Source organism: Aythya ferina (assembly GCF_964211825.1).
Source record: "Aythya ferina genome assembly, chromosome: 2".
NCBI classification, from domain to species: domain Eukaryota; kingdom Metazoa; phylum Chordata; class Aves; order Anseriformes; family Anatidae; genus Aythya; species Aythya ferina.
This window is the reverse complement of record NC_140297.1, coordinates 655203-670817: the sequence shown is the minus strand read 5'-3', so window position 1 is coordinate 670817 and position 15615 is coordinate 655203. Positions and strand designations below refer to the sequence as shown.

The 15615-nt window shown below is 70.9% G+C and overlaps 1 protein-coding gene across 1 annotated transcript; it reads left to right on the top strand.

The window, feature by feature from the left end:
- Positions 1-3546: 3546 nt before the first annotated feature.
- On the top strand, positions 3547-15407 carry NOS3 (nitric oxide synthase 3). The gene is made up of 26 exons (XM_084511175.1): positions 3547-3971; positions 4705-4807; positions 4897-5045; positions 5646-5808; positions 5910-6001; positions 6206-6347; positions 6432-6571; positions 6797-6971; positions 7053-7154; positions 7282-7476; positions 7704-7777; positions 7846-7990; positions 8070-8174; positions 8292-8359; positions 8472-8588; positions 8883-9057; positions 9140-9272; positions 9629-9707; positions 9791-9978; positions 10643-10824; positions 11930-12140; positions 12938-13025; positions 13661-13782; positions 14534-14682; positions 14917-15111; positions 15195-15407. Exons 1-26 carry the CDS (start codon positions 3856-3858, stop codon positions 15315-15317), a joined length of 3531 nt encoding a protein of 1176 aa, XP_084367301.1. The 5' UTR covers positions 3547-3855; the 3' UTR covers positions 15318-15407.
- Positions 15408-15615: the final 208 nt, after the last annotated feature.

Here is a 15615-nt window from a genome sequence, read left to right as displayed (position 1 = left end):
CCCCCCCCGGCCACCCCTTCCCCACGGCTCTGCCCTGGCTCGGCTCGACCCGGCCCGGTGTTGGCTCGGCTCGGCTGGGCTCGGTGCGGAGCGGAGCGGAGCCGGGACGCGGCGGGGCCGGCGCTGCGCGGTGACAGCCGAGCCCGGCCGGGGAGGAGCGAGCGAGGCCGCAGCCAATGGCCCGAGCGGGACGGGGGGGGGTCCAGGAGGGGGGGGGAGAAGCGCCCGGGGCGGCCCCCCCCAGCCCCGCCCCCGCCCCGGGCCCCTCCAGCCCCGCGTGCCCCCCAGAGCCCCCTCCCCACATCCCCACTGCCCCACGCCCCCAAGGCACCCCCAGACTCAATCACGCCCCCCCCACACCCATCCCGGCTGCAATACGCCCCCCCCCATGAGAAGAGCCCGGCCACAACCCCCCCGGGACGGGGGGGGGGCTCGTGAATGTGGGGGCACGGATAGGGGCTCATGAATAGCACAAGGGGGGGCCGGGGCACAGAAACGCTTCCCGGCCCCCCCCCCAACCCCAGGCCCCCCCCCCCCGTCCCCGCCCCCCCCCCAGCCCAGCCCTGGAGCTCAGAGCGGGGGCCGGTGCCAGCCCCGGCGGCGGAGCAGCCGCGGGAACGTAAACAGCAGCTGCGCCTGGGCGGCAGCGCCGGGGGGCCGGGGGGGGCCGGGGGCCAAACGGGGGGGGACGCAGCACCCGCTGTGTGTCTGCAACTGGGGGCACTGGGATGCGCTGGGGCGGCGTGCTCTGCCCGGGGTCATGTGGGGTCATGGGGGGGGGGCTGCATCTGACCCACGCTGGGGACCCCATCACCGGTGCGGCCCCCAGACATGGTCCTCGGCAGGGTGGGCTCCACACGGCCAGTCCTGCTCCAGTGCTGGGACTGGTCCCAGTCCTGCTCCAGTGCTGGGACTGGTCCCAGTGCTGGTCCTGGTCCTGGTACTGGTCCCAGCGCTGGCCCCAGTTTCAGCCTGGTGCCGGGTCCTGGCCTGGTGCCAGGCTCCAATCTCTGTGCTGGTCCCAGTCCCAGTGCTGCAACCAGTCTGGCATGCAGTCCCAGTGCTGGGACCCAGTCCCGGTTCTGGTCCCAGTCCTGATCCTGGCTCTGGGTCCTGGTCCTGGTCCCAGTCCCATTGCTGGTCCCAGTCCCACTGACAGTCCCAGTCCCATTGCCAGTCCCAGTCCCATTACTGGTCCCAGTCCCATCACCAGTCCCAGACCCAGTCCCGTTGCTGGTCCCAGACACAGTTCCTTTACTGGTCCCAGTCCCACTGCTTGTCCTGGTGCCAGTCCCTGTCCCAATCCCAGTGGCAGTCCCTGTTTCTGTCCCAGTCCCAGTGCTGGTGCTGGTGACAGTTCTGGTCCCAGTCCCAGTTCCGGTCCTGCTTCTGGTCCCATATCCCAGTCCCAGTCCCAGTCCCCATCCCAGTCCTGGTACTGGAGACACTGGGATGCGCTGGGGCAGTGTGCTCTGCCCGGGGTCATGTGAGGTCATGGGGGGGGGCTGCATCTGACTCTCACTGGGGACCCCCCCACCAGCCCCACAGTGCAGCCCCCAGACACTGTCCCCCACCAGGTGGGCTCCACACAGCCAGTCCTGCTCCAGTGCTGGTACTGGTCCCAGTGCTGGACCTAGTATTAGTACTGGTCCCAGTCCTGCTTCAGCGCTGGGACAGGTCCCAGTGCTGGTCCTAGTACTGGTACTGGTCTCTGTGCTGGTCCTAGTACTAGTACTGGTCCCAGTGCTGGTCCTAGTACTGGTACTGGTTCCAGTCCTGCTCCAGTGCTGATCCCTGTCCCAGTCCCAGTCCTGGTCCTACTTCTGTTGCTGATTCCAGTTCCAGTTCCAGTGCCAGTTCCAGTCCCAGTCCCAGTCCCAGTCCTGGTTATGGTCCTGGTCCCCGTCCCAGTCCCGGTGTCGGTCCCAGTCCCAGACCCGGTCCCAGGCCCAGTCCCAGTCCCAGTCCTATTACTGGTCCCTGTCCCATTGCCAGTCCTGGTCCCGGTCCCAGTCCCTGCCCCGGTGCCAGTCCCAGTCCCAGTGCCTTTGCTGGTCCCAGTCCCGGTTCCGTTACTGGTCCCGGTGCCGGTGCCAGTCCCAGTCCCAGTCCCAGTCCCGGTGCCGCTGCCGGTCCCGGTCCCAGACCCGTTCCCGTTCCCGTTCCCGGTGCCGGTCCCGGCGGGGCCGCTCCGCCCGCCCCTGTCCGAGGTGCTGAAAGCGGCGGCGGCCCCGGCCCTGCCCCGGCCCTGCCCCGACCCGCGCGGTGCCAGCGGGCTCCCAGCGGGGCCGAGCCGGGCCGAACCGGGACGGGACGGGACGGGACGGGACGGGCCTGGAGGAACCGAGCCGAGCCGGGCCGAGCCAGGACGGGACGGGACGGGCCTGGCCGAGCCGAGCCGCTCCCGCACTGCCCCGGGTCCCCAGGAGGCTGCGAGGGACCCCGCGGCTGCCCCACGGGCGGACCCACGCGGGAGGGGCCGGGCCGTGGGCGGGGGGCTGCGGGCAGGACAAGCCCCGAGCCCCCGCCCCGCCTGCCCCCGGGGCCGCCCCCGGCCCCCCCCCCGGCCCCCCCCCGGCACCGGGGCCGTCCGGTCACCGCCCCCCTCGGGGGGCGCAGCCAATGGGGTGAGCGCCCGGCGGTGACGGACAGCCCTGTCCCGCCCCCGGGGGGGCGCGGGGGTCGGGGTAGGGACGCGGGGGCAGGAGGGGGGCGGCGGGCGGCGACCCCCGTGCGGCGGGGCCGGGTGGGCGCCCCCGACATGGAGCTAGGGGGGGTCCCACGCCCCCCCCCCTCGGGACCGGCTGCCCAGAGCTGCCCTCGGGGCTGGGGGGCGCACCCGGCTCTGCCCCCGCGGCGGCACCCCCGGGCCGTGGGGCGCTGCCCCCGAGCGGCAGCCCCGGGGGGGTCCCCAGGACGTGTCCCACGAGGGGGCTGCCCGGGTCCTGCCCCCCCCCCCCAGCTCCCTGCCCGGACTCCCTCCCTGCCCCCCCCGCGCCCTCCCCAGGCGTTGCTTTCCTCCAAGGCGCAGGAAGGAAACTCTCGGGGCGCGGTTTCCCGTCCCCTGCCGCCCCCCCCCGAGTCCCGGCACTGCTGCGGAACCCCTGGCCGGACAGACCCGGCCGGGCCCCCCCGGGGCTCCCCGCTCTGTCCCCGCCGCGCCCCCCCACTCCCGTGGGGTTTGAGCCCCACTCCCGGGACCCCCCGGGACCACCCGCCCCCCCCACCCCCTGCCCCCCGGGGTCCCCTCGCCCCGCTCGGAGCATCCCCGCGGGTACCCGACGGGACCCCCACATTTCCCCCCCCCCGCCCAGTGTGTCCCCCCCGGCCTGCGCCCCCTAAACCGTGGCGGGGCCCCCGTAGGGTGCCCTGCGAGGGGGGGCCGGCAGCGGCCGGGCGGCATCAATGGCAGGAACTGGGTGGGGGCCCGGCCGGGGGGGGGCCGGGGCGCACCTCCGGATGTCCGCCGGGGGGCCAGGGGGGCGCGGGGCCGTGGGCACCCACGGGGGGCACCGCGACCACCCCCGCACGGCAGCACCGCGGCTCCCCGGGGGGTCTCCCGAGCGCGACCCTTGCCCCGCCGCGTCCCGCGTGGGTCCCGCGTGGGGTCCGCGGCAGCAGCGGGGGGGCCCCCCCCCGTGTCCGCTCCCCCCTCCCCACGCGGCCGGGCTCGGGCGGGCGCCGTCCACCGCGCGCCCCGCGCGCGGGGTCCCGCGGCCCCGCGCCCACGCCCCCGCCGCCGTCCCGCGTGGCGGCCGCCCCCTGACGCGCGGGGAGGGGGGCACGGCTCCCCCCGCGCCTTATCCCCGCCGGAGGAAGCGGCCGAACCCTGCCCGGCGGCTCAGTGGCGGCGCGATGGGGAACCTGCCGGCCGTGCTGCCCGGCGCTGCCCGCTCCTGCGGCCTCGGCCTCTGCTCGCGGCAGCTCAGCCCCGCGCCCGACGAGGGGCCCGGCCCCGATAATAAGGGCAGGTGGGTGCTGGGGGGGGGGCGCGGGGGGAGGGGGGGCTCGGCGGGACCCCCGTCTCCGTCCGCTGTCCGGGACGGTTCTCACGGGGACGGCCCCGGGGGTGCCCTCGCCCCACGGAGCCGCGGCCCCACGGGAGACGTGGACGCGGTGGGACGGGGGGCGCAGCCACGGGAACCCCCCCGTTCGCTCCCCTGCCCTCGCTGCCCCACGGCGTGCCCGGGGCTGTCCCGCTGCCACCCCCCTGCCCCGCGGCACCCGTGGGACGCGTGGGAGCCCAAGGGGGCGAGCTGGGGAGGGTGGGACGTGGGGATGGGACACGGGGGGTGAACGGGGATGGGACGTGAGCCGTGTCGGGACAGGGGGGGACACCGCAGCCCCCATGGGGACAGGATGGCGTTAACCCCTTCGGGTGGCGGGGCCCAGCTCTGACTCACGCCTATTGTTCACACTCGCACGCACGAGGCCGAGGAACGCCCCAAGCCAGCACCGGCCCCTCACCCCACGCCTGTCCCACACCCCACGGGGGCCTGGGGACACCGAGGGCAGAGGGGCGTGGGAGATGCCCCCCCTTACCCCAGCACTGCACTCCATTGCCCTCAGTACCCCCCTGCCACCCCCTCTCCTGTCTGCCCCCACCATCCCCATCCCCTGGGGGGCCGGGAGGGTCCCCAAGCGCTGGAGCCATGGGGCTGAGCGTGGGGAGGGGTCCCCAGGCTCAGGGCTGCCTCCCCCCAGCCCGGTGCCCGTGCGCCCCACGGAGCCCACGCGCTTCGCCCGCCTGAAGAACTGGGAGACCGGGAGCATCGCCTACGACACGCTCTGCGCCCAGGCCGAGCAGGTGGGAGCCGGGGTGGGGGCTTGGGGGGGCTGTGGGGTGCGGGGCCGGGCCGGTGCCCCCGCGGATCCCAGCCTCTGCCGCCCCCCCAGGAGCTGCCGTGCTCGGGGCGGCGCTGCCTGGGCTCCCTGGTGCTGCCCAAGCAGCTGCCGGCCCCCGGCACCGAGGGTGCCCGCAGCGGCCCCGAGCTGCTGGCCCTGGCCCGGGACTTCATCAACCAGTACTACGCGTCCATCCGGCGGTGAGTGCGGCCGGGGGTCTGCCCCACAGCACCCCACAGCCCCGTCCCTGCTCCATGGCACCCCACAGCCCCAACCCATCCCCGTTACAGGGCACCCCACAGCCCCGTCCCCATCCCCACCCCACAGCACCCCACAGCCCATCTCCGTCCCAGGGCACCCCGCAGCCCCATCCCTGCTCCAGAGCACCCCACAACCCCATCCCTGCCCCAGGGTACCCCACAGCCCATCTCCGTCCCCATCCCCACCCCACAGCCCCATCCCTGCCCTAGGGCACCCCACAGCCCTGTCCCCATCCCCGTTACAGGGCACCCCACAGCCCCAAACATGCCCAAGGGCACCCCACAGCCCCAACCCATCCCCACCCCACAGCCCAGCCCAACCCCACAGCACGCAAATCCTCATCCCTATGTGGGGCACCAAAACACCCCTTCCCCTCCCCAAAGCCCCCACTTGGAGCTGGGAGCTCCAAGGACGCTGCCTCCCCCTCCTGCCTATGCCCCCCTCGCTGCACCCTCAGCATCCCAAGCCCCCAGGGTCCCCCCCCCATCTCCGGGCTGCCCCCAAACCGGTGCTGGGTTGAGCTGAGCGGGTGCCCGCAGGGACAACTCCCCGGCGCACGCGCAGCGGCTGCGGGACGTGGAAGCAGCCATCGAGGCCACGGGCACCTACCAGCTGCTGGAGCCCGAGCTGATCTTTGGGGCCAAGCAGGCCTGGCGCAACGCTGCCCGCTGCGTCGGCCGCATCCAGTGGAACAAGCTGCAGGTGAGGGTGGGCGCAGCCCCACCGGGCTGGAGGGGTGCCCCGGGGTTGGGCACGCTGTGGGGCTGGGGATGGAGGAGGCAGCGGCACCCCCTGCCCCACAGGTGTTTGATGCCCGGGACTGCGCCAGCGTGGGGGAGATGTTCGGGTTCCTCTGCACCCACATCCAGTACGCCACCAACCGCGGCAACATACGGTGAGAGGGAGCACCAACGGGGGTGGGGTGGGGTGGGATGGGGTGGGGTGGGATGGGGATGGGGATGGGGATGGGATGGGATGGGATGGGATGGGATGGGATGGGATGGGATGGGATGGGATGGGATGGGGATGGGATGGGGATGGGATGGGGACAGCAATGAGGACCTGGGGGGCCGTTTGGTGACCCCTCCCCTCTCTGCAGGTCAGCCATCACCATCTTCCCCCAGCGGGTGCCGGGCCGGGGCGATTTCCGCATCTGGAACTCGCAGCTGATCCGCTACGCCGGGTACCGGCAGCCCGACGGCTCCGTGCTGGGCGACCCGGCCAACGTGGACATCACCGAGGTGGGGGCCCAGGGCCACCCTGCTGCCCCGGCACCGGGTGAGGGCACCGCAGCCCCCCCCCTCTAATACCTCCTGCGCCCCCAGCTCTGCGTGCACTACGGCTGGAGCCCGGGGAACGGCCGCTTCGACGTGCTGCCCCTGCTGCTGCAGGGCCCCGACGAGGCCCCCGAGCTCTTCCCCCTGCCGCCGGAGCTGGTCCTCGAGGTGCCCCTCACGCATCCCACGTGAGTGGGTCCGGGCTCCCCCGTGTCCCCTGCCCGTGGATCGGGGGCTGCCCCAGCGCGTGGGCACGGCCATGGGGATGGGGACGGGGTGGGGGCTCCTCGTGCTCATCCCAGCGCAGCCCTGGAGCAGGGGGCAGGAGTGGGGACGGGAGGAGGGGGTGGAGGTGGGGGGTCTGCGATGGGGGCCGGTGCGGGACCCTGGGCTGCATCCCCCTCCCCACGCAGGCTGGAGTGGTTCGGGGAGCTGGGGCTGCGCTGGTACGCGCTGCCCGCCGTCTCCAACATGCTGCTGGAGATCGGGGGGCTGGAGTTCCCCGCGGCCCCCTTCAACGGCTGGTACATGAGCAGCGAGATCGGCACCAGGAACCTGTGCGACAGCCACCGCTACAACCTGCTGCAGGTGAGCGCCGCGGCGCCACGGGGCTGGGGGGGGAGCTGGGGGCCGGGGGGGGTCCCAACGAGCCTGCGTCCCCCCCGACAGGAGGTGGCCCTGCGCATGGGGCTGGACACGCGCAAGACCTCGTCCCTCTGGAAGGACAAAGCCGCCGTGGAGGTGAACATCGCCGTGCTGCACAGCTACCAGGTGGGCTGGCACGGCCGGGGGCACCGCGGCCTCGGGGGGGTGGTGCTGGCGGCACAGCCGGGGGGACACCCCCGGGGCACGGCTTGTGCCCGGGGGATTGGCCACCGCCTGCCCCCTGTCCCCGCAGGTCGCCAAAGTGACCATCGTGGACCACCACGCGGCCACCGAGTCCTTCGTGAAGCACATGGAGAACGAGCTGCGGACGCGGGGGGGGTGCCCGGCCGACTGGGTCTGGATCGTGCCCCCCATCTCGGGCAGCCTCACCCCCGTCTTCCACCAGGAGATGGTCAACTACCAGCTCTGCCCCACCTTCCGCTACCAGGTGCGCACAGACCCTTCCCCTTCCCCTTCCCCTTCCCCTTCCCCTTCCCCTTCCCCTTCCCCTTCCCCTTCCCCTTCCCCTTCCCCTTCCCCTTCCCCTTCCCCTTCCCCTTCCCCTTCCCCTTCCCCTTCCCCTTCCCTTTTTCCCTTTCCCTTCCCCTTCCCCACCCCATCCCCTCCCCACCCCACGGGTCCTTCCCCACTCCTGACCCCTCCACCCCCCCACAGCCCGACGCCTGGAAGGTCTACGTCTCCAAAGGCACCACCGTCACCCGGAGGAAGACCTTCAAGGAGGTGGCCAAGTAGGTGGCAGCCCCGGGAGGGCGCGGGGGCCGGGGCAGGGCCGGCGCTGAGCCTCTCGGCCCCGCAGCGCGGTGAAGATCTCGGCCAAGCTGATGGGGCACGTGATGGCGCGGCGCGTGAAGGCCACCATCCTGTACGCCACCGAGACCGGCAAGTCGCGCACCTACGCCTGGAGCCTCTGCCAGCTCTTCCGACGCGCCTTCGACCCCAAGGTGGGCAGAGGGGACTGGGGGGGACGGGGGGTGAAGGGTTGCCCGGCCATCGGAGCCCATCCTGCTCGCCACCCCGCAGGTGGTGTGCATGGACGAGTACGACATCGTGTCCCTGGAGCACGAGACCCTGGTGCTGGTGGTGACCAGCACCTTCGGCAACGGGGACCCGCCGGAGTGCGGGGAGGTGAGGGGCAGGGAGGGGATGGGGACGGGATGGGGACGGGATGGGGATGGGGATGGGATGGGGATGGGATGGGGATGGGATGGGGACAGAACGGGGATGACCTGTGCCTCCCCACAGAGCTTCTCCAAGGCGCTGATGGAGATGTCCTCGCCCTACACCAGCGCCTCGCAGGCTGAGCCGCCCAAGTGAGCGTGGGGGCCACGGGTGTCCCTGTCCCCCCCCCCACTATGGGGACAGCTCCCCCTGCCTGTCCCAGGCACTGGGAGACCCCGGCCCTGCTCACACCACCCCCCACAGGAGCTACAAGCTGCGCTTCAACAGCGTCTCGCAGTCGGACCAGCTCGTGGCCTCCTGGAAGAGGAAAAGACGGCAGCTGAGCAACACGGACAGTGCGGGAACACTGGGGGCACTGCGGTACGGGGACGGGGGGGTGCGGGGGGTGGGGGGGGATGGGGTGGGGTGGGGATGGGATGGGGATGGGATGGGATGGGGATGGGATGGGATGGGGATGGGATGGGGATGGGATGGGATGGGATGGGATGGGATGGGATGGGATGGGATGGGATGGGATGGGGATGGGATGGGGATGGGGTTGGGGTGATGACCCCTTCCCCCTCTGGAGTAGGGATGTGTCCATGGGCACCCCCCAGGCCCCCATGGCAGAGTGGGTCTGGGGGCACCCCGCTCAGTGCCCCCCCATACCTCCAGGTTCTCCGTCTTCGGGCTGGGGTCCCGGGCGTACCCCCACTTCTGCGCCTTCGCGCACGCGGTGGACACGCGGCTGGAGGAGCTGGGGGGGGAGCGCATCCTGCCCATGGGCGAGGGGGACGAGCTGTGCGCGCAGGAGGAGTCCTTCCGCACGTGGGCCAAGCTCGTCTTCCAGGTCAGCGGGGAGGGGGCCCGCGGGGCAGGGACCCCCAGGACTGGACCTGGCACCCACCTCTGGCCCTGCTGCCCCCCCCCAGGCCGCCTGCGAGACCTTCTGCGTGGGGGACGGGGTGGAGGCGGCGGCCGAGGAGATCTTCGCCCCCCAGCAGGGCTGGAAGCGCCAGAAGCACCGGCTGGCCGTGCAGCCCGAGGCCACCGACATCCTCACCGGTACCGTGCGCCCCACGGAGCCCTGGCACGGGCCCACCCCCACCAGCCCCCTGCGGGACCCTCCCCCAGATCTGGGACCCCCACGACGGCCAAGCCCACCCCCCAGTGCCAGGGCCCCCAGCCGGACTCCCCATGGCCAATATTGGACCCCCACCACAAGCAGCACCCCAGCCCCCAGCCCCTGCAGCCCCCCTGCAGCCCCCAACCCCAATAACCCCCAGCCAGCCCCCCAGGCGCTTCTGCAGCCCCCACCCCTACCACATCCTGGCACCCCTCCCCATATCTCCCCCCCCAGCTCCTCCGACCCCCATCCACCCCCCCGAGCCCCCATCCCCGCTGACACCCCCTCCCCGCAGGGCTGGCCCACGTGCACAAGCGCAAGGTGTTCCCGTGCACGGTGCTGTCGGTGGAGAACCTGCAGAGCGAGGCGTCCAGGTGAGCCCCGCGCCCCTGCGCCCCCCCAGCCCCATTGGGGACCCCCTGCCCACGCCGTGCCCTGTGTCCCCCCCCTCCCACAGCCGTGCCACCATGCTGGTGCGCCTGGATGCCGCGGGGCAGCCCGAGCTGCAGTACCTGCCCGGGGACCACCTCGGCGTCTTCCCCGCCAACCGCCCCGAGCTGGTGCAGGAGCTGCTGGAGCGCGTGGAGGACCCGCTGCCCGCCGACGAGCCCGTCCTGGTGGAGGTCCTGGAGAAGGACAGCAGCGGTAGGGCCCCCAGGGACGGTCCCCAGAGACCCCGCGTGGGGGCTGCATCCGCAGCGGGACCCCCACCGGGGCTGCCTGGGAACGGGGTGGCTCCTGATGTCCGACCGTGCCACGCTCCTTCCTGGGGAGAGCACCCGTCCTTCCCCACCCCTCCTTCCCCACCTCATCCCCATCCCATCTCCATTCCTATCCCCATACCCTTCCCTATCCCCTTCCTCATCCCCATCCCCCTCCCATCCACATTCCCTTCCCCATCCCTTTCCCAATCCCAATCCTCATCCCCTTCCCCATCCCTTCTTTTCCTCTTCCCCTTCTTCATCCCCCTTCCACATGCCCTTCCCCTCCCCTATTCCCTTCCCCATCCCTTTCCCCATACTCCTTCCCCATCCCCATCCCCATCCCCATCCCCATCCCCATTCCCTTCATGATCCCCATCCCCATCCCCATCCCCATCCCATCCCCATCCCCATCCCCATTCCCATCCCCTATCCACATCCCGTTCCCCATCCTCATCCCCTTCCCCATCCCCTCTTTTCCTCTCCCCCTTCCACATCCCCTCTCCCTCCTCTATCCCCTTCCCCTTTCTCATCCCCTTCCCCATCCCCGTCCCTGCCCCTGTCCCCCTGTCCCCCCATCCCCACGCCCACCCCCCGCTGTCCCGCAGGCAGGTTCCCCGGCCACAAGTCGAGCTGGGTGCCGCAGAGCCGCCTGCCCCCCTGCACCCTGCAGCAGGCGCTCACCTTCTTCCTGGACATCACGGCCCCCCCGAGCCCCCAGTTCCTGCAGCTCCTGGCCACGCTGGCGCAGGAGCCGGCCGACCGCGAGCGCCTGCAGCAGCTCAGCCAGGTTGGGGCCGGGGGGGCTGGGGGGGGACGGGGCTGGTGCTGGGGGTGGGGGCAGTGGTGGGTGCTGGGCTGCCGGGACCCTGATGGGCTGGGTGCTGGGATATTGGGATGCTGGGATGCTGGATATGGGGATACTGGGATATGGGGATATGGGGATAATGGGATACTGGGATGCTGGGATATGGGGATACTGGGATACTGGGATGCTGGATATGGGGATGCTGGGATGCTGGGATATGGGGATACTGGGATATTGGGATGCTGGGATGTTGGGATATGGGGATACTGGGATACTGGGATGCTGGATATAGGGATGCTGGGATATTGGGATGCTGGGATGCTGGATATGGGGATACTGGGATGCTGGATATTGGGATGCTGGGATACTGGGGTGCTGGATATTGGGATACTGGGATATGGGGATATGGGGATAATGGGATACTGGGATGCTGGATATGGGGATACTGGGATGCTGGGATACTGGGATGCTGGGATACTGGGATGCTGGGATATGGGCATACTGGGATGCTGGATATGGGGATGCTGGGATGCTGGGATATGGGGATATGGGGGTATTGGGATGCTGGATATGGGGACATTGGGATACTGGATACTGGGATATTGAGATTTTGGGGTGCTGAAATAGTGGGATGTTGGATACTGGAATCCCAGGATACTGGTGTGCTGGATACTGGGATGCTGAGATACTGGGATGCTGAGATATTGGGATGCTGGATATTGGATGCTGGATACTGAAATGCTGAGATAATGGGATGCTGGATGCTGAATACTGGGATCCTGAGATACTGGGATGTGGAGATACTGGATGTTGGATACCAGGGTGCTGAATACTGGGGCAGTGAACACTGGGATCCTAGGATACTGGGATGCTGAGATACTGGGATGCTGGATAGTGGATGATGGATACTGGGATGCTGAGATACTGGGATCCTGGGATATTGGGATGCTGAGATACTGGGATGCTGGATAGTGCGATCCAGGGACACTGGGCTGCCGGATACTGGGCTGCTGTGGTGCCGGGCTGCAGGGACAGGGGCACCCTGCTGGCGGGGTCCCTGCGCGTGTCCCAGCGGTGCGTGCTGCAGGACGCCAGGCTGTACGAGGACTGGAAGTGGTTCCGCTGCCCCACGCTGCTGGAGGTGCTGCAGGAGTTCCCCTCGGTGGGGCTGCCGGCGCCCCTGCTGCTCACCCAGCTGCCGCTGCTGCAGCCGCGCTACTACTCCATCAGCTCCGCGCCCGGCCCCTGCCCCGGACAGATCCACCTCACCGTGGCCGTCGTCACCTACCACAGCGAGAGTGAGCGGGGACGGGGACGGGGACGGGGACAGGGGTGGGGGGGACAGGGACTTGGTGATGGTGCCCCCCTGCCCTCCGGCTGCTGCATGGCACCGCTAGTCCCCAGGGAACCTCCAAATCCCTGGGGTACTTCCAGGTCCCCAGGGCACCATCAGCGCCCCCGGGGCACCTTGGGGTCCCCCAAGGATTTTCCACCCCCAGGGCACCACCAGTCCCCAGGAAACCCCCAAAATCCTTGGGGTACCTCCAGGTCCCCGGGGCACCATCAGCACCCCCGGGGCACCTTGGGGTCCCCCAAGGAATTTCCACCCCCCCCCCAGGGCACTGCCAGTCCCTGGGAAACCTCCTTGTGCCTGGGGTACCTTGGGGTCCCCAGGGCACCACCAGTCCCCAGGGAATTCCCCCATACCTGGGGTACCTCGGGGTCCCCAAGGCACCGCCACTCTCTGGGCACCTCGGGGTCCCCCAAGGAATTTCCACCCCCCAGGGCACCACCAGTCCCCGGGGAACCCCCCAAATCCCTGGGGTACCTTGTGGTCCCCAGGGTGCCACTAGCCCCTGGGCAATCTTGGGGTCCCCCAAGGAATTTCCACACCCCCCAGGGCACCGCCAGTCCCCGGGTACCCCGGGGTCCCACCCTGCCCAGCCCCTCCTCACAGCCCGGGGGTCCCAGCAGCCGTCCCCACGGCCCCGTGCAGCCCCCATGTCCCACGGCACTGCGGGTCCCAGCCCCCAGCCCCACCGTGGGGCTGCCCGGGCCGGGGTCCGCGTGCCAGGGCCGTGCCTCTCGCCCGCAGACGGCCAGGGCCCGCTGCACCACGGCGTCTGCTCCACGTGGCTGGCGCGGCTGCAGCCCGGGGACACGGTGCCCGCCTTCATCCGCGGGTGAGGGACCGCGGCACCGCGCCCCCAGCCCCAAAACGCATTTCCCTGCGTGCCTCCGGGCCATCACCCCCAAAACTACATCCCCCAGCACGCCTCGGTGCCATAACCCACCAAACTACATTTCCCAGCATGCCCTGGTCCTATAGCCCCTGAACTACATTTCCCAGCATGCTTCAGGTCCCAGCCCCCAAAACTACATTTCCCAGCACGCCCTGGTCCCTCAGACCCCCCCCACCCCCAAACTCCATTCCCCAGTACGTCCTGGTGCTCCCAAAACTCCACCTCCCAGCATGCCTCGGTGCTCCGCCCCTCCCCAAACTACATTTCCCAGCATTCCTCGGTGCCCCCCCCCACCCCAAATCCACCTTTCCGTGCCCCCCCCAGCCCAAGCCCGCTGTCCCCGAGCCCTCCCCCAGCGCCTTTCCCCCCGTCCCCTCCCCGGACTACATCTCCCAGCATGCCCCGCGCTCCCCGCCCTACACCTCCCTGGGACTACATCTCCCGGCGTGCCCCGCGCCCCCCGGACTGACCCCGCCCCTCCCGTCTGCCCCCGCCCCCTTCGTCTGGCCCCGCCCCGTCTGGCCCCTCCCCCTCTGTCTGACCCCGCCCCTCCCGTCTGGCCCCGCCCCCCGCAGCGCCCCCTCGTTCCGGCTGCCCCCCGCGGCGGACGCCCCCTGCATCCTGGTGGGACCCGGCACCGGCGTGGCGCCCTTCCGCAGCTTCTGGCAGCACCGCCTGCACCAGCTGCAGGACGCGGGTGCGGCACCGGGACACCACGCGGGGGGACACCTCGGGGGCAATGGGACATTGGGTGGAGGGACGTGGGGACACCACGTGTGGGGATACTGGGGCACCGGGACATGGGGACATCGTGCGTGGGGACATTGGGTTGCAGGGATGCCATTCATGGGGATGTGGGACACCGTGCATGGGGACATGGGACACTGTGCATGGGGACACGGGGACACTGTGCATGGGGATATGGGGGCACCAGGACATGGTGCATGGGGACATGGGACACCACACACAGGGACACAGGGACACTGTGCATGGCGATATGGGGACACTGGCACATGGGGACATGGTGCATGGGGACACCTCGGGGGCAATGGGACATTGGGTGGAGGGACATGGGGACACCACACATGGGGATACTGGGGCACTGGGACATGGGGACATCGGGCTGCAGGGATGCCATTCATGGGGATGTGGGACACTGTGCATGGGGACATGGGACACTGGGACGCTGTGCATGGGGACACCCTGTGCAGTGTCATGGGGACATTGGACATGGGGACACCGTGCATGGGGCCACACAAGCGCTGTGCATGTGGACATGGGATGCGGGACCACCATGCATGGGGACACGGGGACATTGGGCACAGGGCTGAGGGAACGTGGGCACATAGGGCCAGGGAGGGGTGGGCGCGGGGCTGTGGTGGCAGTGGGGTGCGGGACGGGGGGCGCGGGGCTCGGGGGGGTGCTGCAGCCGGGTGCTGCCCCCGCAGGCGGCCCCCTGGGCAGCATGGTGCTGGTGTTCGGGTGCCGCTCGTCCGCGCTGGACCACATCTACCGGCAGGAGATGGAGGAGGCGCGGGAGCGGGGGGCCCTCAGCCAGGTCCTCACCGCCTTCTCCCGGGAGCCCGACACCCCCAAGGTGGGACGGGGACGGGGACAGAGAGCGGGGACGGGGAGGGGGTGGAGGTGGGGGTCAGGGTGAGGCAGGGACAGGAACGGGATGGGGACGGGGACAGGGCTGGGGGCGCACAGAGGGAGGGAGGCGGGGCTGGTTGGGGACATGGGGGGACAGGGACACGGGGATGGGGACGTGATGGGGACAGGGATGGGGACGGGGGCCATGCGGGGGTCTCAGCCAGCCCCGCGCCCCCAGGCCTACGTGCAGGACGTGCTGCGGACGCAGCTGGCGGAGGAGGTGCACCGGGTGCTGTGCCAGTGCGCCGGGCACATGTACGTGTGCGGGGACGTGACGATGGCCACCGAGGTGCTGCAGACCGTGCAGCACATCCTGGTGCAGCAGGCCGGCATGACGCTGGGGCAGGCGGGGGACTTCATCAGCGAGCTGCGGGTAAGGGACCGGGGGGGCGCGGGGACGGGGAGGACCCGGGGAGGGTGCCCGGAGCCGCTGTGCCCACCGCCCGCTCCCCGCAGGACAAGAACCGGTACCACGAGGACATCTTCGGCCTCACCTTCCGCACGCAGGAGGTGGCGTTCCGCATCCGCAGCCAGTCCTTCTCCATGCAGGAGCGCCGGCACCCGCGCCCGGCCCCCTGAGCGCGCTGGGGACCCCCCCGTGCCCCCCCCTGCTGCTGCCCCCCCGCTGCAGGCAGCGCCCGTCCCCGGTAAAGGTTTAGTTTTTGATAACCCCGTACGGCGTCCTGCGTCCCCGGGGGGGCTCTGGTGGGGCTGGGGGTGGCAGGGGGGGGGGACAAGGAGTGGGTTGGGGTCCGGGCACCCCCAGGGGGCACGGCGCACCCCGGCGGGGCAGCACACGCAGCGCTCTCCAGCACAGCCAGTCTGTAAACCTTTATTTGCCCCTGGGGCTCCCGGGGCCGAGGGGGGGGGTCCTGCG

What these genes read in the sequence shown, in the direction of transcription:
- NOS3 (XM_084511175.1), top strand. Translation starts at nt 3,856, where the DNA reads ATGGGGAACCTGCCGGCCGTGCTGCCCGGCGCTGCCCGCTCCTGCGGC. An exon ending in GCCCCACCTTCCGCTACCAG is followed by an intron (nt 7,477 to 7,703) that starts GTGCGCACAGAC and finishes ACCCCCCCACAG; the next exon opens with CCCGACGCCTGGAAGGTCTA. An exon ending in GACGCGCCTTCGACCCCAAG is followed by an intron (nt 7,991 to 8,069) that starts GTGGGCAGAGGG and finishes GCCACCCCGCAG; the next exon opens with GTGGTGTGCATGGACGAGTA.